This window comes from Cucumis sativus, chromosome 6, assembly GCF_000004075.3.
Source record: "Cucumis sativus cultivar 9930 chromosome 6, Cucumber_9930_V3, whole genome shotgun sequence".
Lineage (NCBI taxonomy): Eukaryota > Viridiplantae > Streptophyta > Magnoliopsida > Cucurbitales > Cucurbitaceae > Cucumis > Cucumis sativus.
Window position 1 is genome coordinate 24,744,297 of NC_026660.2, and position 26,724 is coordinate 24,771,020.

The following is a 26,724-nucleotide window of genomic DNA, read 5'->3' on the forward strand; positions in this document are numbered from 1 at the left end:
CGGTAAGAGGCGAATGCAACTATTCCCTTGCCAAATCCTGTCGTCTTCTCCGTTGCCATCTATTGCTCAATTCCGATAACACACCTCAAACCGATTCGGACCGAGAGAAATCCCGATTCTCGAAATGGCTTCCTCCCTCGATTAGGTTACCACTTTGACTTCCAGGTTTCTCTTCCGTACACCTTTCCTTAATCCTGATTTTGCCGGTTATTGTCTTTTTTCTGTAATCTTGTATTACAATTGTTATGGCCGTAGTTTTAACTCACATAACATGTTGTGTAATGATGCCGTTTGGTAGTACTTGGATTAGTTGCTGTTATAGTGGTGATTGCTGGCACTTTTTTTTTTTTTTTTTTTTTTTTTCTCTCTTTTGGTTTTGTTTTTGTTCTTGCTGGCATGTCGTTCTTCAACTTCGTTATGCTGAAATTTGTGTTAACTCTGTTATGGAAATCGATTGTTCCCACTGGGAGCTGAAGGATTCAATTATTTGGTTTTAGCTGGACTTTCTAAGCGTTGCTTTTGAATATCTTGAGATTTAATTTTTTGAAAGTATCTTGATATCATGATATCAATTATTTGTGATAGTGAAATTTCATGAAATGGAGTTGTTCTAAAGGTATAGTTGTTCATGCAAAAATGTTTGGAGATTCCACTATTGATGTGAGTTTGTGTGGTTGTCTTTAATAGTTAGTTAGTTGCTGTTTACCCAGCGTATAGGGAGAGGTTTAATCTCATCTCACGGTGTTATCATCATTCTACTGTTACTCTCACCATCACCGTGCTGTTTCTCTCTCTCTCTCTCTCCTCTCTTTATCTCATAGTCAGCATTTGGTTTGTTCACTTTCTAACATTTGGCTGTGGCCCCTTCTCTGCATTGGGAATCAGGATGGACTCGGTTTCAGGTTGTGAAGGTCCTGCCATTTTGCAGCTGCAGAAGTGGAATCCTTCACAGCCTCAACTCAACCTCGCAGAGTATCGGGAAGCTTTTATTTCTCCAACGAGGCAAAATTTGTTATTGCATTCATACAAACATGAAGCTTTGCTTCTTCCTCTAAATACAGGTAAGTCACCTTTTTCTTTCTACTTAGAATTTTCTCACTTGTTTTGATGCTTAATTCTACACGCGTAATTTAAAAGGTACAAGGACAGAAATTTACATCTTAAAAAGTATCATGCACAGGGTCAATTTTCGCTGTTTCTTATGGTACTTTTTTATGTGTTTCTTTTCTCAACGTCAAATAATACTGTGTTAGGCAACCGTCTGATCGGATTTGGGAATGTAAAATAGCCTAGACTCCTAATATTAAATAAATTTGAAACATTACATCACATCCGTACAAAGAATTAGGAGACTCAGTATCTTTCAATGTAATTCTTCTGAAGATGCTAGAATTTCAATTTTTCACATGTTTAGCTTTCAAACACTCTTATTCTTGTCTTGCTTCTCCACAAGTTTAATATTAAGTTGTTTTTCTTTTGATTGGATATGCAGGGGACATTAGGTGTAGTGATAACTTCCCAAAGGAATATGATACCCACTTAAAAGATTCAGGATCATTAACTTTCTCAGAAGTGTCAACTGCATTTAGATCAGAAGATGCAGAAGGTGACGTACAATGCTCTAACCAATCAGTTGTTGATATTGATACGCATTCTCCTACCAGAGATGAATCTTCAGGGGCTAGTTGTAACAACTTCCTTGGTGATGTAAGTTCACTTGCTTGGGGGCTTTGTGGAGATAACTATAAGAAGCACGAAGATTATTTTTTTATGGAAATTTTATTTGTATCTGGAAGTCATGGTGTCACTGCTCATGCTTTTTGTGAACCGAAAAAAACAGTTGCAGAGGCTAAAAATATGGTCCAGTCTGAGTTTCGGAAAGGAAGATGGGTGGAATGGGGACCTTATCCAACGTTACCACAAATTTTGGGGGCCCAAGAAAGTTCTGGTTCTAGTGAAACCTGTGGAAATGTCGATGAAAATGGGAGGAATCAGAATGGGGAAATGTTGCCTAGTTCAAACTCTAAGTGTGAGAATGATGCACTGTTGTCAGGAAATAGCACATCAAAGAGATATTTACGATCATTTCTTGCAAAAGTTAAGACTATTGAGTATGAAGATGACATTTGGACTATGTACCCGGAAAAATCCTCAGTTCCTTGCTTTACAAAGGTGGTTTCATTTAATATATTTAATTATAACCTGCCGCCCCCAAATTCTGTTGATAACTCTTCTGTTAATGAACAGAACTGGCATGAAATAATTCTTGGAACACCTGGTAATACAAGGTCTACTTCATCTGACACACGTGTTTTATCTGACATTTTATCCAATGTATTTGGCATTGGCATGAATAAATCATACAAATGTTCCAGAGTATTTGCTAGCAACTCACATATTTTAATTGGATTTGTCTTAAAGATGGTGGAATCAGTGTCTGCTGATGAAGATGCTGAAACTGAAAGCAGAAATGATACCTTAATTCTTGTTGCTAGAGCTGGAAGTTTGGGAATTAAGTGGGTTTCTTCTGTAGAATTTGAGAAAAGCCAATATGTTTCACCAAGGATGGAGTGGGCAGATTTCTGCTTTTCAAATGACTTTATAGTGTGTTTAAGTGACTCCGGTTTTATTTTCATACACTCTGCCTTGTCTGGCAAGCATGTTACGCGTATAGATGTTTTACAGGCTTGTGGGCTTGATCCTAAGTACTTACATGAGAAACAGGATTTGCAAATGAAACAAGTAGATCATGTCCAGGATGTTGTATCCTGTAGAAGGGGTAGTTTTTATGGCACAAGAAAATTTAGAAGGTTGTTATCAGATTCTCTTTCCTCACGTTTTGCTGTGATCGATACATTTGGTGTAATGTATGTTGTTTCTGCTGTTGACCATATGTTAGACCACTATTATGGATCTGAAAATTTGCTTGGACATTCTCACAATCTTGAACTTGTGAAGGTTCCAGCTAGTTGGGAGGGTGGTGGTTATGACATAGGCTGCCAGAGAAACTATTCTGAATCACTGGGGTCTCATTCATGTGGAAATGGTTCTATGAAAAATGAAGGTGCTTCACTTTGGGGTAATTCTAAATATAATGTGCTTCAGAATATCCAGGACTCAAAGGTTTATACGGGTAAAAGATATAAATGCTCTTGTTTAACTGCTTCTGCTCCGATTTTACAAGATCAGGAGTCCCAGGGTGGCGAATTACAGTCTTGCATGATGCGGAAGATATTTGTTTCTGCTTGTAAAACTAATGAAAATGATTGCTTCTGCTTCTCCCCTATGGGACTTACTCAATACATTAGAAGATGTAATACAAGTGGCCAAAATTCCTTTCAAGTTGTCCATTTTGATCTCCATCTGAAGTCTGAAGTCCATGATGATAGCTGCTTGAAATCCCAAATGACTTTTATTGATGGAAGGAAAAAAGATCTTGTTGGAGAGGCAGTTGGTTGCACTTCACAGGGATCTCTTTATTTGGTGACAAACGACGGTCTTTCCGTGGTTTTGCCTTCTATCACTGTTTCCTCAAATTCTCTGCCTTATGAGTCTGTTGCCAGGTTGCAACCTGGCAGTCTTCTTGGCACTACCAACCAAGTAAAAGACTTGGAGCTCAAAGAATCTAAGTGTCCATGGTCACCCTGGCAAGTTGAAGTTTTGGATAGGGTTCTTCTATATGAAAGCATAGATGAGGCAGATCGCCTATGTTCTGAGAATGGTGAGATTAATGAACAACAATACATTATGTAGTTTATAGCGATATTTTCAGTTCATTTCATGAAAACGCTCTTCTAGTTGTAAATCTTATGACATTTGAGGAAATTTTTTTAATATACTCTCAATTCTCTGGGTTTTGTGGCAAATCTCCCTTATGAAAAGTGATGGTATATTTTTTTTCCTTTTATAGGGTTCCGTATAAATAGACTATGAAACAACCTTCACTGAATGAGATCCTGCATTTGCTAGTTCTTCCCAGCCGGCCAACGCAGGCAAGGCCTTGCCATAGATTAGAAATTAAGTCAAACTGATATCCTGTTATCAACGTGAGAGGCTCCTAGTTAGGATTATATTGGGATAATTAGTAGTAAAACGAATTCTAGTAATTAGACATTAAGTTTGTTAGGTTTTTGGGTTATAAATAATCGGAGTTATGAAGAATATTTCATGGATTCCTTTTGGGGAATTTAGGAAAGTCCAGCCCTTCCGTAAGGCTAGTGGCTACCTTTTCTTATGATTTTATAGCACATTTCTATATTTTTTCGTACTCTAATGTTCTTGAGTTTTTTTTTTTTGGGTGTGTGTGTGTGTGTTCTTATTGAGAGGCTTTCTAAAAAATTGGTATTAGAATCGGTTGTTGACATAGGGAGGAGCATTGGCGGTGGGTTTTTGACTAGGGGTGAGCATGGTAGATTGAAAAACCGAGCCAATCGAGTTGGTTTGGTGGGAGAATGAGAGGGGTCGGCCGGTGTCGGTTTGGAAAAGTTCCAAATCGAGAAATTTTAAAAATTATTTCATAGAGTTAAACCGATTGATCTATCGACATTTATTCATTGACAATCGAGGTTGGTTTGAACATTTATTAAATTGACTATAGTCGGTTTTGGTCGAAAATATGACTCCGACCAACTAATGATCCCCCGTAGTTTTGACCTGGTGTTTTTTAGTGAAGTACCATCAGTACAGCTGCCAGGACGTTGACTTTTCGAGGATGGGGTATTGTTAGGAACCAAGGTAGTATGAGCTACTTTTGACTCACATTGGTTAGAATGGGATTACCAATGTGGTACTTGAGTGATTTGGTTCTCTCACCTCAATAGCTGACTTTTGGGATGTGGTTCTCTAAGGTGCTTAACTACCTAACGCAATAGTGTCTGTCTGACATCTACCACCAACGTTTTTTCTTTGAAGAAAATATTCATTAAAAAACAGCAACTAGCAAACAGCAAACTTCTCAATTATAGCAGAGGAGATCCAACCGGGAACATCAACTCTCCAAAAATAAACCCCAGGATCTTCCAAGGAGGAGAAAGTATGAGAACTCAAAAGAGAACAAAAGTTAATAATCATATAGCATTTTGATGCATCATTGTAGAGTAGGATGAATGAGATGTAGATGTGGCTGAGTAGGCATGTCATTCTATGAAAAAATGGTTTTTTCCCTCACTTTATTGTTATGTGGTGATGATCAGAAAGGGGTAGCAAGGTGCAAAACATATATTTTTATTATGAGTAGCGATCTTGTTATCTAAGTTTTAGAGATAACTTATATATATGTGTAAGGAAATAAACTTTTCATTGAAATTATAAAAACTTACAAAGAAACTTGCACAACTTTCTTGATGAACAGATTGTTGGTGTGCTTTTTTGAAAGACCTCTGCAATTGTTATTCTTGTGATATTTTGTTAATGTTAGAGTATTTTTTATTCTTCAATTTAGATCAGTCAGTTGGTTTGGTCCTTCTACTTAGTGTAGTCTCCACACCGGGGTCTTGTTTTTCATTCTCCTTAAGGTCCTTTAAAGCTACTGTTTAACTTAAATATCAATAAAGAATTCTACCTTTTCACACACACACACACATATATATAGAGAGGGAGAGAGAGGAGGCTGACGCCCTATTATTTCGGAGTGTGTAGTTGGTTCTTCTTGGTTATTTTCTAAAAGGTGTCGGAAGTTAAATTAGATTTAGGGAAGTATAACTCAGCAATACTATTCAAGCAGAACTTAAATCTTTGTAGTAGTCAGTTTCTTTTGTTGCTTTTGCTGCTGTTATGAAGTTCTAGTCCTTCCCTACAAACCAAAATGGTAGAACATTCAAATCCTTTTTGGTCATTCTATTTTCAAAATGTACTCAGAATTTTGCTCGTGGTCTATGGGGTCTGTTGTCCGGACCACATATTACAGGCAGTTATATAGAGAATACAATTACAATTTACAAATATAACAAGAGTCATCTTCTGTACTTTCTTTTGAAAATTTTAAGGCATAATTAACTCTTCATGTGGTTATTAGTAGCAGTGTTAAGACATGACAAATGATGGTATTGATGTACATATATATTTGTTTCAGGGTGGGACTTGAAAGTTGTGCGGATGCGTCGGTTTCAAATGACATTGCATTATTTGAGATTTGATGAACTGGAGCGGTAAGATCCAAAATTTTATGTTTCAATGTCTTTGGTTGAAATAAGAAGTGTTTGAGGCAAGAAGTAGAGTTGTTTAGTCATGGGCCCATAGTGAGTCTAAGAATTCCTTGGCCCGAACAAGGAGTGAAGTTAGCAGCTCAACTCCACCAAACTCCTTCCTCTAAACATCCCATTAATGGTTGTTGAGCTAAGCAATACTTGTGCTACTGTCATTACGTCCGGTAGATTCAGAGGTACTTGATTATAATAAAAATTAATTTTGAAAATCTCCAATTTAATTATTTTCAAAGAAGGATGTATGAATCAGGAGTCGGAATGATGGAAGATACAAGATATTGGAATCTGTGCTGCCTTCATTGTTTTACCTGTTGTTGATTTAAATTTGTCTGGTTGCTTATAATTATGGCTTGGGTTTTGATGTTTGAACCCCAGCCAGGAGAGATACTATATAAATATCTGACATACCTTTATGATTTGCTTAAGTCTTGTTGTACAAGTTGTTATAGTTCCAATTTTGTGATGGACAGATCTCTAGAAATGCTTGTGGATGTTGATTTGGAAGAAGAAGGAATTCTGAGATTACTCTTTGCTGCCGTACATCTAATGTTTCAAAAAGCTGGTAATGATAATGATATTTCAGCCGCATCAAGGTAGAAATCTGTATACATTATTTTTCTCTCTCTATCATCCTCCTAAGCACTGTGGCCAATCTTTTATTTTCCAAGCAATTTTGATGATAAATAAGAACATTTAAAGAGAAAGTGCTAATCTGAAACTGGCTATCAACCTGAAATGTGAATCTGATGCATTCTGCAGAAAGGAAAGATGGGGTGGGGGGTTAGGTTGGAAGTTAATACAAAAAATGATTTGGCTGTTTTGAATACGAAGTCTCTTTTTTAAAAAAGAACCAGAACTGGGCTGAAGCTTGTTGGGATGGAAAATATTACAGAAATGGCCTAACAGGGCAAGGGTCAAAATTTGAAACCAGAATAAGATGCTGAAGCTTGTCCTGATGGAAGACATTGTGGAGGTGGTGTAGCTTATGGATAAAGAAAAGTATGTGGTTCAAGCTGTGTTTCTTAAAGGGGAAGTGTTAAAAGCGCTAAAAAAGGCCAGAATGCATAAGATTGTCAAAGTTTTGTGCAAGGTGTATAAGAGTTTGGAGGGTTGAACAATTTGCTTTGGTAAGGGTTTGAAGAAGGAAAAGACAAGAGGTTGCATTTGATTAGGTGGGAGGTTATCGAGGATTCAAGAGACTTGTTTCCCCAGGGTTCTTGAAATTGGTAACCTTAGGGTTGCAAAACAAATCTTTGTTGGCCAATTGACTGTGGCGTTTTTTCTTTGAGCCCAATTCTTTGTTGTGTAGGATTTTTGGAATGGAAACATGACTTTTAGTTGAAGTAATGATTGCTGAATGAGTTGAAGGCTCCAAGTACATGAGAGTAAACAAAAACGAAAAGCTTCATACTTGCCAATACGAGGCTAGAACCAAATTACAACTAAGAGACTAAAGCTCTTAAGAATAATTAAAAACTTTCCAACTTAACAAATATCTCAAAACGAACAATCAGCTAAGAGCTTAGAAAGAGAACAACGCGGTAAGACTTTAGTTCGAGCAGACATGGCCCCCTTCCTTTTGAGTGGTTGTCTAAAGGGGTTAAAGGTACATAGCAGAATTTGTGAAGAAAACACTTGTTAGGAATCTTTCTTTACAAAATTTCAGCTGAATTTAGGTTGCCATTGAGCATAAGTTATGAGGTCCTTATTTAGTGGGATGGTTAAAAAGTTGGGAGTCATTTGGATAAATGGACAGTTCCCTATGTTCCACTTGAAGGTGCGGTGAAAGTTTGGGTTGGAGGTAGTAATACAAGGTGCTCGGGCGATTGTATTGTTTTTTTGGGGTTTTTTTCTGAATTTTCTGTTCAATTTTTACAGTTTTTTCTGCTCTTGTAATAGGCTGATTGTTTTTAGGTTGCTCCTTGCTTTGATATTTACTTTCTCGGGATATGATGATTGGTGCTATGGAGGTGTCAACCTAGTTGAGATGTCCCATTTCTATTTCTTCTTTATTCTTTTCTTTGTATAATTCTCTTGTACTCAGAGTTCTCATTAATAAAAAAGTTTTCTCCGTTTCAAAAAAAAAAAAAAATACAAAATGCTCGGGCCCTAATATGTTTCACCTAGCCAGCAAGAGCTTAGTTTAACTGGCATTCGAGTGTCCCAGTAACCATGGGGTCTATGGTTTGAATCCCTCTACCCCCCAATTGTTGTAATGAAAAAAAGAATCTTTCAGTTTGAGTTACAGTTTAGTCAGTGGGTAGTGTATTGAGCGGAGGGTAGGGAGGTCAGCTGTATTGCAGTCAAGAATATAGTTTGTCCGGAAGACAGAAGTAAGTAAGGAAATTGTAGGGTCAAGAATATAGTTTGTCCGGAAGACAGAAGTAAGTAAGGAAATTGTAGGCGGGAGGGTGATTAGATCGCTAGTTAGAAATGAATTCCTGAGTGGTCTATCAGTGGAGAGGGTGGAGAGGGAGAGCTCCAAACCCTTCAAAATTCCGGGGACATGAAGCTATTTTCCCTTTCTTGCAATAAGATTTCAATAAGTATTTTGATTTGTTGATGTTGCTTTATTGCTTTATTTATTTTAATTGGCTATTGCATTTGAAGTTATTTTCTTTTTGTTGACTGCAAATTAAATTGATTTTATAATCCTAAATTGATGAATATTCTTGTCTATTTTGTGCCTGCACACACTTGCTATATTCTCATGTAATTTCTACTTTTGGGGTTGCATATCTATTGACTTTTGAGTATTCTTTTCTTTGTTTTTATATAGTGTAAACCACAATTTCTATTTTGTACAAGCTAACTATAGACAGTCTAATCAATGAAATGTTTGATTTCATTTTTATTTTTTAAAATAAGATACTAGAGACTATCGCTAGGAAAAGCTAGAGAAAATAACAACCCAAAGGCCACAGACTACAAAAGGCTTCTAGTAGTAAATAATCATCCAAAAACTATAATTTTGAAAAAATTCCTGTGGTAAATACTTGGTGATTTATGACGGTTTTGTTTTCTCAAATCCTATCATTTGGGGATGCCAAAGATTTGCCTGAATGGTTGTAAGTTGTACCTTAGTTTAGTATCCAAATTTGGGTGTACATTCTCAATTATTTCCTTTATGCTTTCTACAGCCATTTAGTTTAGAAGGCTTCTTGTCTGCTCAAAATTTGATTTCATTTAAAGAGTAATGTCTTACTTCTGAAAAACTTGAAATGAATTTCATTTGTAGGCTTCTTGCACTTGGCACACACTTTGCGACAAGGATGATTCATCAATATGGGATGGCTGAGCTCAAGAGAAATGCTACTACGTTTAATGATTTCAGTAGCAGCCAAGAAATTTCCATTTTCCCGGATTTTCCTTTTCGAATGCAAAATGAATTGGACTATTCAAGAAAACTTCATGAGATGTCTCACTTTTTGGAGATAATAAGAAATCTGCATTGTCATCTTAGTTCAAAATTTAAGAGGCCATGTCAGGAATTGGTATGTTTATATAGGGCATTATATGAATTTATTCATTGAACTAGTAATAACTTGTTTGAATGTTGAATTTTATAGGTAGCTGGGGAGGCATTGATATCGGACCAAACCAGTCAGTTGCTGGATGAGCCTCAGTTTGTTTCTACAGATGTGATACCATCAGGGAGTACAAGTCAATATGAACTTTCATTTCCTTCAAATGATTTGAACTCTAACGTCATAGATGGCCTTGTCATGATGCCCATGATTTCTGGATCCCAAATGGATTCAGAAGATTTAGATGGAGATTCAGCTGTTGTACCACAAGGAGTCTTTGAAAAGAAAGTCCTTCCATTGGAGAATCCTAATCAGATGATTGCACGTTGGAAGTCAGATAAGCTACCACTTAAAAATGTTGTTAAAGACGCTCTTCTCTCTGGACGTCTTCCTTTGGCTGTTCTTCAACTACACATTAATCACGTGAGAGAATTAATTGGAGAGAATGAACCTCATGATACGTTCTCTGAAATTCGCGACATTGGAAGGGCTATTGCTTATGATCTCTTCCTAAAGGTAACAGGTCAGTAACTTTTTCTGCTGATCATGTATCCAGATATTCTGAACAGCATTTTTGTGTGTTTTACAGGGTGAGACTGGGGTTGCCATTGCTACACTGCAGAGACTTGGAGATGACATTGAAGTTAGTCTCAAACAGTTGTTGTATGGTACAATTAACAGAACTTTTCGAGTGGAAATTGCAGCGGAGATGGAAAAATATGGTTATCTGGGGCCATTTGACCAAAGGATGATGGATATAATATTACATATTGAGGTATTAGACACTTTAGTTGCATCCATTTTGAGTCTACTAAAGTTTAAATCATATCCTTTTTATCCATTTGGAACTAAAGTATGTTCTTTTCTGCACTTCTTTAAAAATGGGGGAATGGATTAGAGGCTCTACCCAAGCAGTAATTTCTGGAAAACATTTCTGAGCAGGCAGAAAGCAAATATGGGATTCCCATCAAGTTCTAACAGCCCAGGAGAAAATGATTTGAAGACATTGCATTTCCATGTAATCAACAATACTATCATTGATTGTGGTGAGGTTGATGGTGTTGTTTTAGGTTCGTGGCCTGATGCAAATGAGAACTCTCCCGTCCTGGAGATCAATGAAGATAATGTTCATATGGGATATTGGGCGGCAGCTGCAATTTGGACAAACACGTGGGATCAACGTACAACCGATCGTGTAAGTCACCTTTAGGTTCCCTGACCTAAGCACCTGATATTTTTGAAACTATGAATCTGCATTAATATTTTCTTTCTTTAAAGCTGGTTGCTAGAATGCAATAATTGAGTACATTTTTATCATCTTCTTTTTGACTTTCCACTCCTTCAACTGCAATGCCATGGTTTTCACTTTCAAAATGATATTTCCTCATTGACCTACAAAAATCAATGAAAACTCATATAAAGATTATAAAATTCTCAAAGGACAATACACTATCCTAGTAAAATAGATGCAATCAGTGAGTACAGAATTTCTTTACCAGCTAGACTAGAACACAAATTTTCTGGTCCCATGTTCCCGGAGGAAAAACAGTACTAATGGGATCTAATCACAAGTGATTTATCACCTTTGGTTTGGAAAGGGATTAAGCTAATGGAGGAAGAGTTGCAATGTGATAGCTCGTATCTTGTTCGAAAAAAGAAGTGGCTGGAGGGTTCCGCAGTCAGAATAACCAACAGCCAACTGGATCACCCAGCCTAATTAGTTAGTCAACAACTAACAAAAGACAAGTAACTTTTGTTAGCTTTTGCATAAATACGTCAGTTGTGAAAGCTTCATGAGCAGGAAAAGAACAAGCTACTCATGATAAATAAAAAATGTCAATATTAAATTACTAATTATATAATTTTTGTTATCAAGAAAAATTTTCATTTATGAGCGAAAAGTTAAGTCTGTTCAAGAAACCAACCTAACTTTACCATTTTATCCAACTAGATATTCCGATGTAAAGGTTAGGTAGTGTTAATTCACGATATCTAATTTTGGCACGAGAAGAATGTGTAACATAGTTGAAACTGTTATCCGACACTCCCTTTTCTCCTCTCCTTTTTTTATCTCCCCTACAATCCCCCGGGTCAATTTGACAGCCTTCTTTGTGCAGATATTACTGGATCAATCTTTGGATATTGGTATCCATGTGACGTGGGAATCCCAACTCGATTATCATATATGCCACAATAACTGGGATGGAGTATCAAGACTTCTCGACATGATTCCTGTTGCTAATTTGTTGGATGGGAGTCTCCAAGTAAGCTTAGACGGTTTGCAGACAGCTACAGCAGTTGGGTGCAACAGAGAGTCTTCTTTTTACGGCAATTATTTGTACCCTCTTGAGGAGTTGGATGCTATTTGCTTGTATATTCCCAACGCCAAAATTTTCAGATTCTCAACTAATATTATGTGCTCCAAATGGTTGGGTGCGCTCTTGGAGGAGAAGCTTGCAAGGTATTTTATATTTCTGAAGGAATATTGGGAAGGCACAATGGAGCTGGTACCTCTTCTTGCCCGTGCTGGCTTCATTACACCCAGACTTGATGAGATTGATTTTATGGATGATCACATCAACAGTTCAGTTGGCCAAAGTACCTCAAACAAGGGGGGATCATTTTCTGTTGATTCTATGCAAGCATTATATAAAGTTTTTATACATCATTGTTCACAGTATAATTTGCCCTTTCTTCTGGACCTTTATCTCGACCATCATAAACTGGCTGTCGATAATAATTCAGTTCGTTCGCTACTGGAAGCTGCAGTAAGTACCCACCATTCAGTTAGTGTGGCTTATTTTATATATATATATATCCTGATTTTGTTTAATAATCATCATTCATCTGTCTTTTGTTGTCTCTTACATATTTTCAGTAGCTACGAGTGCTTGAGTTTGTGAGATTAAGGGATGAGTTAGTAGTGACTTAGCTATGGGCTTTTAGGGAGTTTGCATTTGCAATTATAATTGAAAGAGAATCAGCAAGGCAAAGGAGGGAAATTTTAGTGGGATTTACATTGATCTTGGCTCAATCTAAATGAGTCCAGTATATTTTATTTTTCATTTGCTTCATTTTATACTTTCCCAACATGTTACTCCTTTTGCTTTAGATGCTTCTTTTTTGAGTTCTTTTTTTTTTAAAAAAAAAATTGAAGATGGAGTTTGAGGAATTGACAATAGTAGCTGAAAATAAAGTACAAAATTGACTTGCAAGTGCAACCTATTTTTTAAAAAAGAATCATGAAGAATATCCTTTCATTGGTATCTTTTTTTTATAATGAGACAGGATTATACAATGAGCCTAAGAACCTAGAGATCAGTAGATGCACCCAGACATTTCATCTAGGTTGACATCCCCTTAGCGTTCTCATCATATCCTTACAAGCGGTTAAGAACATATAAAATGAGGACAAATGAATGCCTCTACAACATAAGCAAATATAAAATTATTGAAAGTAGAGACGTAGAACAAACACGAATTTATGTAGAAACCCTAGTATAGGGAGAAAAAGCAGATACTGATATTTCTTATTATTTTTATGATAATAAAGGTACAAAGGGGGAAGTATTTATAGGCAACACAAGCCTTATTAAAATAATAAAAAATCAGAGTAAAATAAATCTTAACTGGCTTTCAACATAACCTAAGGTCACTATTTCTAACAAAAAGCAAATTGAAAAACCAAGATCGAAGATCTAATACACCAAAACTAGTCTGAACAAAAGCACCCTGTAAGTGAGGAAGGAGACCAAACAACTATGAGCCTTGATTAGATTGCTGAAATGAAAGCACCCCAATTTAGATTTAACCTTCCGATGGTATCACAAATGGGTAACTATTTTAAAATGCTATATTTTGAATTGTTTTTCTTAAAATACATATTTGCACGTATTTTCAATGACCAAACCATCCACTCGAATTTCCTTTCATTTTATCATAGTGCCTAGTCTTGCTAAGATGTGACAGAAGTTCAATTTCTGCTTACACGATACTGGAACGAACCATTTTGGGAGTCATGCAATGTTTGGTTGCTTATGAGACAATGTGCCTCGCTAGCACAGGCAAACTTATAACTTTATACAATTTTCCTCACGACCTTAATTTAACAAACACTCCTTTGGGTATCCCTTTGATATTTTCTATTCATACTCTTTAAAAATTAGTTTATATGCTCATTTTTGCCTTCTATTCTTGTGCTTTGCTGATATAGGGAGAATGTTTATGAGCAAGATGGCTTCTTTGAGTATCTCTTTGATATTGCCTATTCATACTATTTAAACAATAATTTATATTCTCATCTTTTTCCTCTATTCTTGTGGTGTGCTGATGTAGGGAGATTGTCAATGGGCCAGATGGCTACTTCTGTCGAGGACCAGGGGCTGTGAATATGATGCATCATTTGCTAATGCTCGCTCAATAATGTCACCTAATTTAGTTCATGATCCTAATCTCAGTGTTCGAAATATTGATGAGATTATTTCCACTGTTGCTGACATTGCTGAAGGAGCAGGAGAAATGGCAGCCCTAGCAACTCTAATGTATGCTCCTTCCCCGATCCAAGATTGTTTGAATTGCAGTGGTGTAAACAGACACAGTAGCTCGTCAGCCCAATGTACTCTTGAAAACCTTAGGCCAGTCCTGCAACGATTCCCTACATTGTGCCGTGCCCTATTTACATCAGCTTTCCAGCAAGATACAGCTTGCAATTTCTTGGGTCCGAAATCAAAGAATGGTTAGCTCTTCCTCCCTTTTGATTTTTGAACTTCTTATGCAGAAACTTTATTACACTTCAGTTTATTATGAATTGTGATTTTTGGACTCTCTCTTTCTCTCTATCATACTGTTCCAGCGATTGAGCTTTTAATCAGTTTGCAATTCATTTTTTCTGCATTTTAGCTTTATCAGAATATCTACATTGGCGCAACATAATATTTTTATCTGCTGGACGTGACACTTCACTTTTGCATATGCTACCATGCTGGTTTCCAAAGACAGTTAGGAGATTGCTTCAGCTCTATGTTCAGGTGTCATTTTCTGTCCTTTTATCAACACAACCCATGCATTTTTTCATCATTCTGAATTAAGTGATTCATTGAATTAGCAGACAGTAGATTAGAAATGTATCCATTTTTTTTCCTTTCATTTCCTTATTATTATCATCATCATCATTGAATTAGCGGGTGGACATTGCTCAATGCTATCTGACACTATCCACAAAGGGTGGAACAACTTTTGAGCCATATGACCTTCTTATGTTGGTTGACTATTCTTTTCTATCCACAAAATTCTTTCTTTTAGCAGTTAGCACTGAGTCAGAGAATCTTTTTTCATTTGAAATCACACATAGGATTAACCATTGGTTTGAGTTAACAAACAGCTTGTCAAGGCAGCTATTAAACTGAACTAACAACTAACAATTTGGTCATAACAATCAAAATGAGTGTTACCATTCTTCCAGTATCCCACGTCAGAATTATCCCAAGTACGAGGGATGCTACTTTTAAAAATCAACGTGCTTGTATTTTTGCATGTGCTTGATGTTTGGGCAAATTCTGCCACAGGGTCCTCTTGGATGGCAGTCAGTCTCAGGTTTGCCAACAGGGCAGACAATATGGGAGAGGGATGTGTATTTTTTCATGAATGACGATGAACATTCTGAAATCAGTCCAATCTCTTGGGAAGCAACGATTCAGAAGCACATTGAAGATGAGCTATATGATTCATCTCTCAAGGTATGCCCAACTTATGATTTATGTATATGTTATTGAATTCTCTAAGCAGCTATGAGTTGTTCTTTTTTATCATGAAAGAAGAAAGTTCTGCATTTATGTATCATATAAAAGTTTTTCTTTACCTCCCCTGAGAAGATGATAGATTATGATTCTTTTTTATGAAAGCAAGTAGATTCCTAATTGAGACCACTCAAAATGACACTGCAATATATTTCAAAATTTAACATATGCCAGGGAGATAAAGGAACCCTTACATAAGGTATTGTTTCCTTTCCTGTTAGTTAGAAAAGTTGATTATCATTGGTGGTTTATATAAAGATTGTATCTTGTGTTATCTTGCCTCCATGGGAGGTCTCCGGAGTTGGCTGTTGACAGTGGTGTCAGATGTGGCCAGAGTTGCAATGGGGGCAGGTGGGGATGAGGACTGAGTGCACTGATGGTGGACATGGTATAAAATATCAGCAACATATAAATTGCCCTCCCAAAGGTTGAGTTGAGTTTATATCTCAACTCATATCATCTCATGCCATCACCCCAAACACCCTCTAAAGAGTGAAACAGATTCTGAAGCTTGATTTTCTCTTTTTTTCCTCCTCCTGTTTACATGAAGCATTTCTCTCTCAATCTTAAATTTGTCCATGATTACTAGTTAGTAAAAAGAAATTGATGCCGTTTATAGGTGCCAAAATTCTTGATAAAACCACTATGTATTGCAAGCATCGCATGGTCCAAAGGAATAAACTGCCTAGCTTATCCATCAAATCACGCCTTTTTTATCTTGACTGAACCTCATTGCCGCCAATCTTGTTTATTTTTATTCTTATACTTCATCTTATGGGCTACTATTTTAACTAACATCTATTGCCACATTTTCTCATGGGGAATCTGGCACTATTTTATTACTTTCATTATTTGTGGAAACATGTGTGCTTCTGTTAAGCCGTACACTCAGCTCAGCATTTCTATTGCTTTTAGGAAACTGGACTTGGGCTGGAGCACAATTTGCATCGTGGACGTGCATTATCAGCTTTTAACCATCTTCTTGCTGCTAGAGTTCAGAAACTAAAATCAGAGGTTCAATCAAGTTCAGCACCTGGACATTCAAATGTACAGTTGGATCTACAGACACTGTTTGCACCTTTGACACCAGGGGAGCAGTCCCTTCTTTCTTCTGTAAGGATTTATTCAATATTATCAATCTGTTTATAGGAAGATGGTAACAAAACACTTAGCGGATAAGGTAAATGTCAAAACAACAAAAATGAACATCATGGAGTACAAAGAACCAAAAGAAAAGTCAAAATATGAATAATGGTTGAATCAACAAATAAGTTATTCATTTATTTTCTAAGTGACTTCGTGATCAACTTTTTCTACAAATATTCTCCTATTCCTTTCAGTTAATAAATAACCTGACAATAATGAAAATTATACCATTACAGATTTTTTTCTATTGTTAGGCGTCCCTCCATATTAAAGCATTCCATCTTAATGATTGTAGATATTCCACATTGAAACGATAATTCAAACTGCAATTGTGGGTGTTGGGAAAAGGAAATTAAATGGTCTAGTGATTCTCCGCACATGCTCAAACAGTATTTTCATAAGCTCGTTTAATATGTTTCAAATTATTATTATTGGTTGGTCTTCCTATCAAAAAATTATTACTGATTTGTCCATACATCGTGCAATGTGAGCTATTCTGGTTAACTCAATTTATTATTCGAAGTTTAACTGTTTCACTTTAGTGTGTAAAAAATTCTCCCTACTTGATTTTCAGATTATTCCACTTGCCATTACACATTTTGAGAACTCTGTGTTAGTTGCTTCATGTGCCTTTCTCCTGGAGCTAGGTGGTCTATCTGCCAGTATGCTCCGTGTGGATGTAGCAGCTTTAAGAAGAATATCTACATTTTACAAGTCTGGGCAATCCTTTGAGAATTTCAGGCAACTTTCACCGAAGGGTTCTGCTTTTCATCCAGTTCCCTTAGAATCTGATAAAATAGAGAATCTTGCTCGAGCTCTAGCTGATGAGTATCTGCACCAGGAAAGTTCAGGTGTTAAAAGATCAAAGGGAAGTTCTGATTCAGAACCTCCAAAACGTTGTCCACATGTGCTTTTGTTCGTTCTACAGCATTTGGAAGAGGTTAGTCTTCCCCAAGTGGTCGATGGAAATTCATGTGGATCATGGCTATCAAGTGGTAAAGGTGATGGGACTGAGCTTAGAAATCAGCAAAAAGCTGCAAGCCATTACTGGAATTTAGTTACAGTCTTTTGCCGGATGCATAGCCTTCCTCTAAGTTCTAAGTATCTTGCTTTGTTAGCCAGAGACAATGACTGGGTATTCTCCTTTAGTCTATCATCTGTGTTATACGGAGCTAATTTTCTTACTTTTGATGATTCACATCTGATTTTATGTCCTTGTATTTGTAAGGTTGGATTTTTAACTGAGGCTCACGTTGGTGGGTACCCTTTCGACACAGTTATCCAAGTTGTAAGTCCTATACATTGATTAGTGATTAGTTTGGTCACTTACCTATATCTCTTATCCTTATGTTACATATTTTCTTTCATTTTAGGCCTCAAGGGAGTTCAGTGATCCGCGTCTGAAAATCCATATATTGACCGTATTGAAGGCTGTACAATTAAGGAAAAGCTCCGGCCCTTCATCACACTATGACACTGAAGAGAAAAAAGGCCAAACCACCTTTTTAGATGGAAAGATGTATGTTCCTGTTGAGCTTTTTACAATTTTAGCTGAATGTGAGAAGAAGAAAAACCCTGGAAAAGCTCTCTTGATAAGGGCAGAGGAGTTGTCCTGGTCTATTTTGGCAATGATTGCTTCTTGCTTCTCGGATGTTTCTCCATTATCCTGTCTTACTGTTTGGCTAGAAATTACTGCAGCAAGGTGATGGACAATTATTCCTTTTAGAAATGAAATGTGTAGATAGTTATTTTCATACTTGGAAGTAGACCTTTAATTAAGTTCTTATTTCATTGATTTTATTCAAGTTTTATATTTATATGTACTCGGTTTTTATTATCCCTCACTTTTTATTGACTTTATCATACAAAATACTATATTTATAAATATTTAACCGAGGATATTTTCTGGTTCTGTGTTGTGTACAGGGAAACTACATCCATTAAGGTAAATGATATTGCTTCCCAGATTGCAGAAAATGTTGGGGCAGCAGTAGAAGCTACCAATACTTTGCCAGTTGGGTGTAGATCGCCTGCATTTCATTACTGCCGGAAAAATCCCAAACGGAGGCGAACTGTGGTTTTCATTTCTGAGGAACAGTCTGTTGGAGTGATGTCTGATAATAGCAGTGCTTCAGCAGGGGTATCAACTAATGTTTCAGGCGACTGTATTGTAAAGGAAGAAGGAAAGGTGGTTCAGGAACGCCAACCTATTTCTGTTTCATATGATTCAGATGAAGCAGCATCATCTCTGTCCAAGATGGTTTCTGTTCTTTGTGAACAGCAGCTATACTTGCCTCTCTTGAGGGCTTTTGAGATGTTCCTTCCTTCATGTTCTCTGCTATCATTCATCCGTGCACTTCAGGTTTTTGAGCTTATCCATTATCCAAATGCAACCTTTTCGTCTCATATAATCCCCACTGCTTTCCTTACTTTAACCAAATCATCTACTGATGTAAAGTTAAACTGTTTATTAGGCATTTTCGCAAATGCGTTTAGCTGAAGCTTCAGCCCATTTAGGTTCTTTTTCGGTACGAGTTAAGGATGAAGCAAGCTATTCGCATTCAAATGTCGAGGGAGAAGAAAATATTGGGACATCATGGACTGGGTCCACTGCCGTCAAGGCTGCCAATGCTGTACTGTCTGTTTGTCCATCTCCATATGAAAGAAGATGCCTACTGAAACTTCTAGCTGCAAGTGATTTTGGTGATGGAGGATTTGCTGCCACATATTATCGACGACTATATTGGAAAATCGATTTAGCAGAGCCTTTGTTACGTATAGATGATGGCCTGCACCTTGGAAATGAGGCTCTAGATGACTCATCACTTTTAACAGCGCTAGAAAATAATGGACATTGGGAGCAAGCGCGCAATTGGGCAAAGCAACTGGAAGCTAGTGGGGGTTCTTGGAAATCAGCTAGTCATCATGTCACGGAAACTCAGGTATTTTAGCTAAACCCCAGTTGACATTTTGACTACACAGTTGCAAATTATTCTTCTTATTGGCAGTTTAAATAAATAGAATATTTCTAATTTCTATACATCATGATCTACACTAGATATTCATAATCAATCTATAGTTTCTGGTTTGAATTATTTGAGGAATTGTTTTGTTTATGTATTGCTCAGATTTGTGATAGGTCGGATATATTTTTGCTAAGAGGAGAAAAAAGATTTTATTTGGTATGGCTGCTTCAATATCTAAAAACACCTTGCTGAAAGCTTTATTTGCCACGATGAATTATATAATGTAATACTCTTTGCAGAGAAAGACTTGAAAGTAACTGTTTTTTTTACTCACATCCATTAAGCTATATTAGATTCTGTGAGGATTGTAGACTTAAATGAAGATCATCACTCTGTTTAAGTTTGAGCTGTATGCATCCTACTTCATGTGACATTCCTCATTTAACCTTTTAAATTCATGGTCACTTTTACAATTTTCTCAGTTCTATTATATTTCTGCTATGAAGAAAAATAGAAGCTAAAATATAGCATAGTTACTGGCTTAATGAAAAAGTGTGACATGCTGAACTATTTTTTATGTTTTAATGGAACTGACTTGTTAAAGTTTGTAAGACTTACAATAATTTTTGCCTTCACGTTACCCTACTAAAGGGGGTAAAAAGAAAAAGACAAGAAAGATTTTGACGTGTTCAGTTACTGTTTGGTTGATGGTTCTCATTATTTAGGCCGAATCTATGGTAGCAGAATGGAAGGAATTCTTGTGGGATGTTCAAGAAGAGAGAGTTGCATTGTGGGGTCACTGCCAGGCACTCTTTGTTAGATATTCCTTTCCTGCTCTACAGGTAAATTACAGTGATTTTTGGTGTGGAACTGGAAAATGTATTTTCTACTCAATCTTCAAATGAAAAATGTTTACTTGTGAATAATCTACTCGTCATTGATGTCAATGTTTGTAGGCTGGATTGTTTTTCCTCAAACATGCAGAAGCTGTGGAGAAAGATCTTCCAGCTAAGGAGCTTCATGAACTATTATTACTTTCCTTGCAATGGTTAAGTGGGATGTTTACTATGTCCAATCCGTAAGAAAATTTCTTAAACTTCAACTTATGCTTCTTATTTTGCATTTAAAAACTATTGCCACTGACTTGTATGATTCAATCTATTAGGGTTTATCCATTGCATCTTCTACGAGAAATTGAAACCAAGGTTTGGCTGCTGGCGGTAGAATCAGAAGCTGAACTGAAAAATGAACGGGACCTGAACATTAGTGGCTCCAGCCGAGAATGTATATCTAGGAATAGCTCAAGTATTATCGACTCGACTGCAAATATGATATCAAAAATGGATAAACATATAAGCACAATGAAGAATAAAAATATTGATAAACACGAGGCAAGAGAAAACAGCCAGACTCATCATAAAGGTCAAATTTTAGATGCTGGTATTTCAACTGCAGGAGGGGGGAATACAAAGGCGAAGAGGAGGACCAAAGGTTCCATGCTATTACGGCGGTCTGTTGTGGACTCTACAGACATGAACACGAACCCTGAAGATGGATATATTTCGTCCAATTTTAAGAATGACTTGCAGTCACAAGATGAAAACTCAAAAATGGACACATCATTTTCAGGCTGGGAAGAAAGGGTTGGACCTGCAGAGGCGGATAGAGCTGTTCTTTCATTGCTAGAGTTTGGACAAATTACGGCTGCCAAGCAGCTTCAACAAAAGCTGTCTCCTGGGCAAGTACCTTCAGAATTCCTTCTTGTGGATGCTTCTTTTAAGCTTGCAGCTCTATCAACCCCCAATCGTGAAGTTTCAATGTCTATGGTTGATGATGATTTGAGTTCAGTTATTCTTTCGAATAATATTCCAGTTGATCGGTATCTCAACCCATTGCAGGTTTTTGTCAATCCTCGCCCTCCCACACTTCTTTATGTTAAGCTGAATTGGAATCCTTAAAATGAAAATATCCTTCCCTTTTTACTAGGTGCTTTCAGTTTCCTGAATCTGTTGCCATCAAATGATTTGTATCTCACGTTTTTATATATGTGTAGGTTTTGGAGATTTTAGCAACAATTTTTGCTGAAGGTAGTGGACGTGGGCTTTGTAAAAGAGTAATTGCAGTCGTAAAAGCTGCAAATGTTTTGGGACTATCGTTTTCAGAGGCATATAACAAACAGCCGATTGAATTATTACAGCTGCTCTCTCTCAAGGCACAAGAGTCATTTGAGGAGGCAAATTTACTCGTACAGACTCACTCCATGCCTGCTGCTAGTATTGCTCAAATTCTTGCAGAATCCTTTCTCAAGGTTCTTTTTTGGAGATATTTTGTATAAATCTGGATAATTTTCCTTGGGATGAATGAATCCTGGGTAATTATCAGTACTTAATTTTAACTGACCTCTGAGTATTTTGTAAAAATCAGGGCTTATTGGCTGCGCATCGTGGAGGTTATATGGATTCCCAGAAAGATGAAGGACCTGCTCCTCTACTGTGGAGATTCTCCGACTTCTTGAAGTGGTCAGAACTTTGTCCTTCTGAACCAGAGATTGGACATGCATTAATGCGTTTAGTAATTACTGGACAAGAGATACCACATGCCTGTGAGGTACTGCTATGACTACCATCTATATCTTGCCATTATGTCGTTCATTATGGAAGAGGATATGGATATGTACAGGGGGCAAATAGAAGAGATTAAGAAGAAAATATAGAAATTTGTTTTTGGAGCTATGGTATTGCTTGTTGTTAGTAATATGTGAATCGACTGTGAATTATATTACTTTTATATTATATTTTTATTAACTGCTGTTCTGTTGGGGATAAAGATTTGGTCTTCTTAGTGGATTGATTATGGTAATATTCTGGAAGAAATAAACCTCTGGAAGTGAGGGAAACTGAAAGATTATTTGCTTTTAATGTCACTCTTATACACAGTTAGGACTAGGAGTGTGCAAGTTTTGGTCAATTTAGGGTGATATGGAAATTTTGTTCTTTCTCCTTCTATCTCTGGCAAAATGTTTAGCTGTTTCTATGTTTATCAGATATTTCAGAATCAATATTTTGTTCAATTGGTAAGCTAATTTTTTACTCTGTAAAAAACTTGACTCATTTTCTTTAACGTTTTAAAAAACATTCTGTTTTAGGTTGAGCTATTAATTTTGTCTCACCACTTCTACAAATCATCGGCCTGCCTCGATGGGGTGGATGTTCTTGTTGCTCTTGCTGCCACTAGAGTTGAGGCTTATGTAGCTGAGGGTGATTTTCCATGTTTAGCTCGACTGATAACTGGAGTTGGAAACTTCTACGCCCTTAGCTTTATTCTTGGCATTCTAATCGAGAATGGCCAACTAGAGCTTCTTCTTCAAAAGTTTTCAGCTGCTGTGAATACAAGTGCAGGCAGTGCTGAGGCTGTCAGGGGTTTTCGTATTGCCGTTCTTACATCCCTCAAACATTTTAACCCCAATGATCTTGATGCATTTGCTAAGGTTTGTAGACATGTTCACAATGTCCAAGGTGTCATATTGCTATCAATACATAAATGGTGCCATATTTAAATAATCTGGTTATTTACATTCTGTGTACAGGTCTACAGCCATTTTGACATGAAGCATGAAACGGCTGCTCTTTTGGAGTCACAGGCAGAGCAATCTTGTGAGATGTGGTTCCGCCGCTATGACAAGGACCAGAACGAAGACCTTTTAGATGCCATGCATTACTATATTAAAGCTGCTGAAGTTTACTCTTCCATTGATGCTGGCAACAAGACTCGCAGATCCTGTGCACAGTCTTCTCTAGTGTCTCTTCAAATTAGGATGCCCGACTTTAAGTGGCTCTTCCAGACGGAAACCAATGCCAGAAGAGCTCTTGTTGAGCAATCAAGATTCCAAGAGGCATTAATTGTTGCTGAAGCATATGATCTCGACCAGCCGAGCGAGTGGGCTTTAGTCATTTGGAATCAGATGCTTAAACCAGAGATTCTAGAAGAATTTGTGGCTGAATTTGTGACCGTGCTTCCACTCCATCCTTCAATGTTAACTGACATTGCAAGATTTTATAGGTCAGAAGTTGCTGCCCGTGGGGACCAATCACAATTCTCCGTCTGGCTAACTGGAGGAGGGTTGCCCGCAGAGTGGGCAAAATATTTGGGAAGATCATTTAGATGCTTGTTGAAAAGAACTCGGGATTTGAGGCTCCGTTTGCAACTAGCTCAACTTGCAACCGGTTTTTTGGATGTTATTAATGCTTGCACAAAAGCGCTTGATAAGGTACCTGAAAATGCTGGCCCTCTTGTGCTTAGGAAAGGGCATGGCGGTACGTATCTTCCACTGATGTGAATCGACAAATCATCAGTGGTATCGGTGACAAAATATCATGTTCAGTTTTGTTGACGCCTGGAAAGAACTATTAAACGGAGACGATGACAATGGCGATAACATCATATTCTTGGATCCTTGTGAATAATTAGCCATGGAACTTTTCTTCCTCTGCCCTGATTTATTTGTTGATGGGAAGGGATGATGAGATGGCTGAAGGAGGACGTGTAGATTAGTGAAATCCACAAATCAGTTTCTTTATTTCAAGATTCATGCTTCCTTTTTGTAGTTTAATTTCACAAGCCAAGTCTTTTGAAGCAACAATCATATATTAGGTTCAGTCCTAGAAAAGCCTTCTGTATATCAGTTTTGTGGGATCTCTTTTCCATTATGCTTATTGATTGATTTTTTTTTCATTATTATTATTTCAATAGCACCTTGATTTGTATAATATTTGTATGCAGTTGGAAATTGTTTATTTTAATGAGAGTGCATTTCAGTATTTGTCTTTGTTTGTTGAATAAATATTTTTAATCTAAGCGAGAAAGTATACAATAATGAATATTGCTCGTTGCCTAATGTCTAATGGAAATAGCTTAGAGTGATTTTAAACGATTAATATATAATTATTTTGATGTTTAGTTTTGGGAGGATTGATATGGATAGAAAAAGTGTAACTATTTACGGAATATAGTAAAAAGAAATAGAATATAAGAGAAATTTTGATGGATTTTACTATATATATTGTAATTAGTTTAAATAAAATGTAAGTTTAAATATTTTGCTATGTCACTTTTTTTAGAAAACATAGAGTCCTACGGTTTCATTGATTAATAAGGTTATTAACTGAATTGTAATGACAATTGAAATGACCGAAAAAGATATATGAGTTAGTATATGCTCGAAAGTTGAAAATATCATAAAAAAAAAAAATTTAAAAGGTCCCTCAATTCAATTATTTGAATTAATATCTGGGACTTGAATTTATTATATTATAGAACTTTTTTTTATAATTTTAAATGGCATGCCGCCACTCGGACTCGAACCGAGATGCTCTAGCACTGCTTCCTAAGAGCAGCGTGTCTACCGATTTCACCATAGCGGCTTTCTCGAAATCATAATAACCTATTATTATTCAATCGTCGAGATTGAAAAAATCGAATGAATTTTCAATTCAATGGAATATTTTTGTAAAAAATATTTATCGTGGATAAAAAACTCTTTATTTTTAAACGATAATTTCATTAAAGTAAAGGGAAAAAAATAGGAGATTCAAGTGTTTTCAAGGTAAATTTTCTAGTTTTACTTGTAAAGTTGAAAAAAAGTAGTTTTAATCACTGTAATACTTTATCCTTCTTTTTTCATTCATGCAAATTATAATATTTTATATATGTAAATTTACTTTCATATGTGAATAAGGAGGGGACATTCTCTAGTCATGTAAACGATCCCCATAGAAAATAATACTTCTACTTTTCTTTTAGGAAAGAGAAACTACATTTAAATATAACGGTTGGTAGTTTTGTACTAAATAACTAGGGGATGTAGGGATTTAGTATAGGTTCGAGATTCGAGCCCTTTTTGTGTATAATATTATATAAAGTTCTACTAGTAAGTTTAGTGGTAAAATTGTCATTCTCTCTGGATTTTGGTTTAAGCTTAATTTCTTACCTTTTTTTAGATTGTTTTTACTAAATCAAAACACTCTTGTCAACAATATTTTTGGGTTTACCACTATTGGTAGGTTTGTGTGGATTTTGATGACTTAATAAATTTGAGCTAATAAAGTCAATTTTCACTATATGAAAACTAAGAGAGCCTTTTGACCCCCAAATTGGTTTGTGTTGGGTGGGTAAAAAAACCCCCCACACTGTATATTAACCAATAATTAAAATGGTTTGTTTTCTCATGATTTGCATTGACCCACATTAATCACAGCATATTTACAACAACTATCCACCAATTAGTCCCTTGTATAATAATTAACAACTCTCAATTCCTCAAATCAAACAGATATTTTTATGTTTATTTTTGCACTCCTATTCATCGGTAGCTCTAGTATTTTCTTCCTTTTTTGTTTTGTAAAAGAGAAAAAATGTATTTGGTATAATTGTAAGTGTTTAATTATAAAAATAATTCACATAAGATGAAATGGAAGTGTTTAACGTTAAAACACTCTCAAAATTCATTTTAAATATTTTTTTTGTAAAACAAAGTTTAAATAAAAACAATTCTTAAAAAGCATTTTTTTTAGTAACTAAGTTATGATAAACCATGGCAGTTGGAGTTTGAAGGGAAAGACAAATATTGTAAGATCCCATCTACCTGATTAATATAATGTAGAAGAGAAAAAGAAAACCAATTTTCTTAAGCATATACTTTAACGGATTGTTTAAGAGGCTAAATGTAGTTAAGATTATCGAAAATTTGAGGTTATTAAAATGAGGGAGAAATCGAGAGCAAATCGAAAATGAGATCATAAAAGGTGAAAACGGTAGTGAATTAGGTTGAGTTGAAAACTATAGAAACCAAATGAGTTTTGTCTCACAATATGTCTAAAATACGTAGCTCAATAACAATACAAACTCACTACAGTGAGAGTTCCAACAACGGGTAGTTTGTTTATCACAAAGTGTGGGAGAACTGAGAGGGAAAGATATGGTCCATTAGATTAATTAGTTAAATAAGAACCAAGTTTTAAATTAATCTTCCCCTAATCAAGAGGAACATTATTAATTATTACTCATTTCATTTGACCTTTTCAAGTGCCAA

At 36.3% G+C, this 26,724-nt stretch overlaps 1 protein-coding gene across 1 annotated transcript; it reads left to right on the forward strand.

The window, feature by feature from the left end:
• LOC101206379 lies at window positions 1-24,462 on the forward strand. Its single transcript, XM_011659484.2, has 26 exons — window positions 1-165; window positions 886-1,061; window positions 1,493-3,721; window positions 6,071-6,146; window positions 6,674-6,796; window positions 9,442-9,697; window positions 9,773-10,246; window positions 10,320-10,505; window positions 10,629-10,925; window positions 11,848-12,498; window positions 14,066-14,465; window positions 14,630-14,757; window positions 15,295-15,465; window positions 16,441-16,638; window positions 17,246-17,806; window positions 17,900-17,959; window positions 18,045-18,373; window positions 18,598-19,033; window positions 19,146-19,613; window positions 20,363-20,479; window positions 20,594-20,715; window positions 20,803-21,535; window positions 21,691-21,945; window positions 22,062-22,244; window positions 22,783-23,124; window positions 23,224-24,462. Exons 2-26 carry the CDS (start codon window positions 887-889, stop codon window positions 23,971-23,973), a joined length of 9,720 nt encoding a protein of 3,239 aa, XP_011657786.1. The 5' UTR covers window positions 1-165; window position 886; the 3' UTR covers window positions 23,974-24,462.
• The last annotated feature ends 2,262 nt before the right edge of the window (window positions 24,463-26,724 follow it).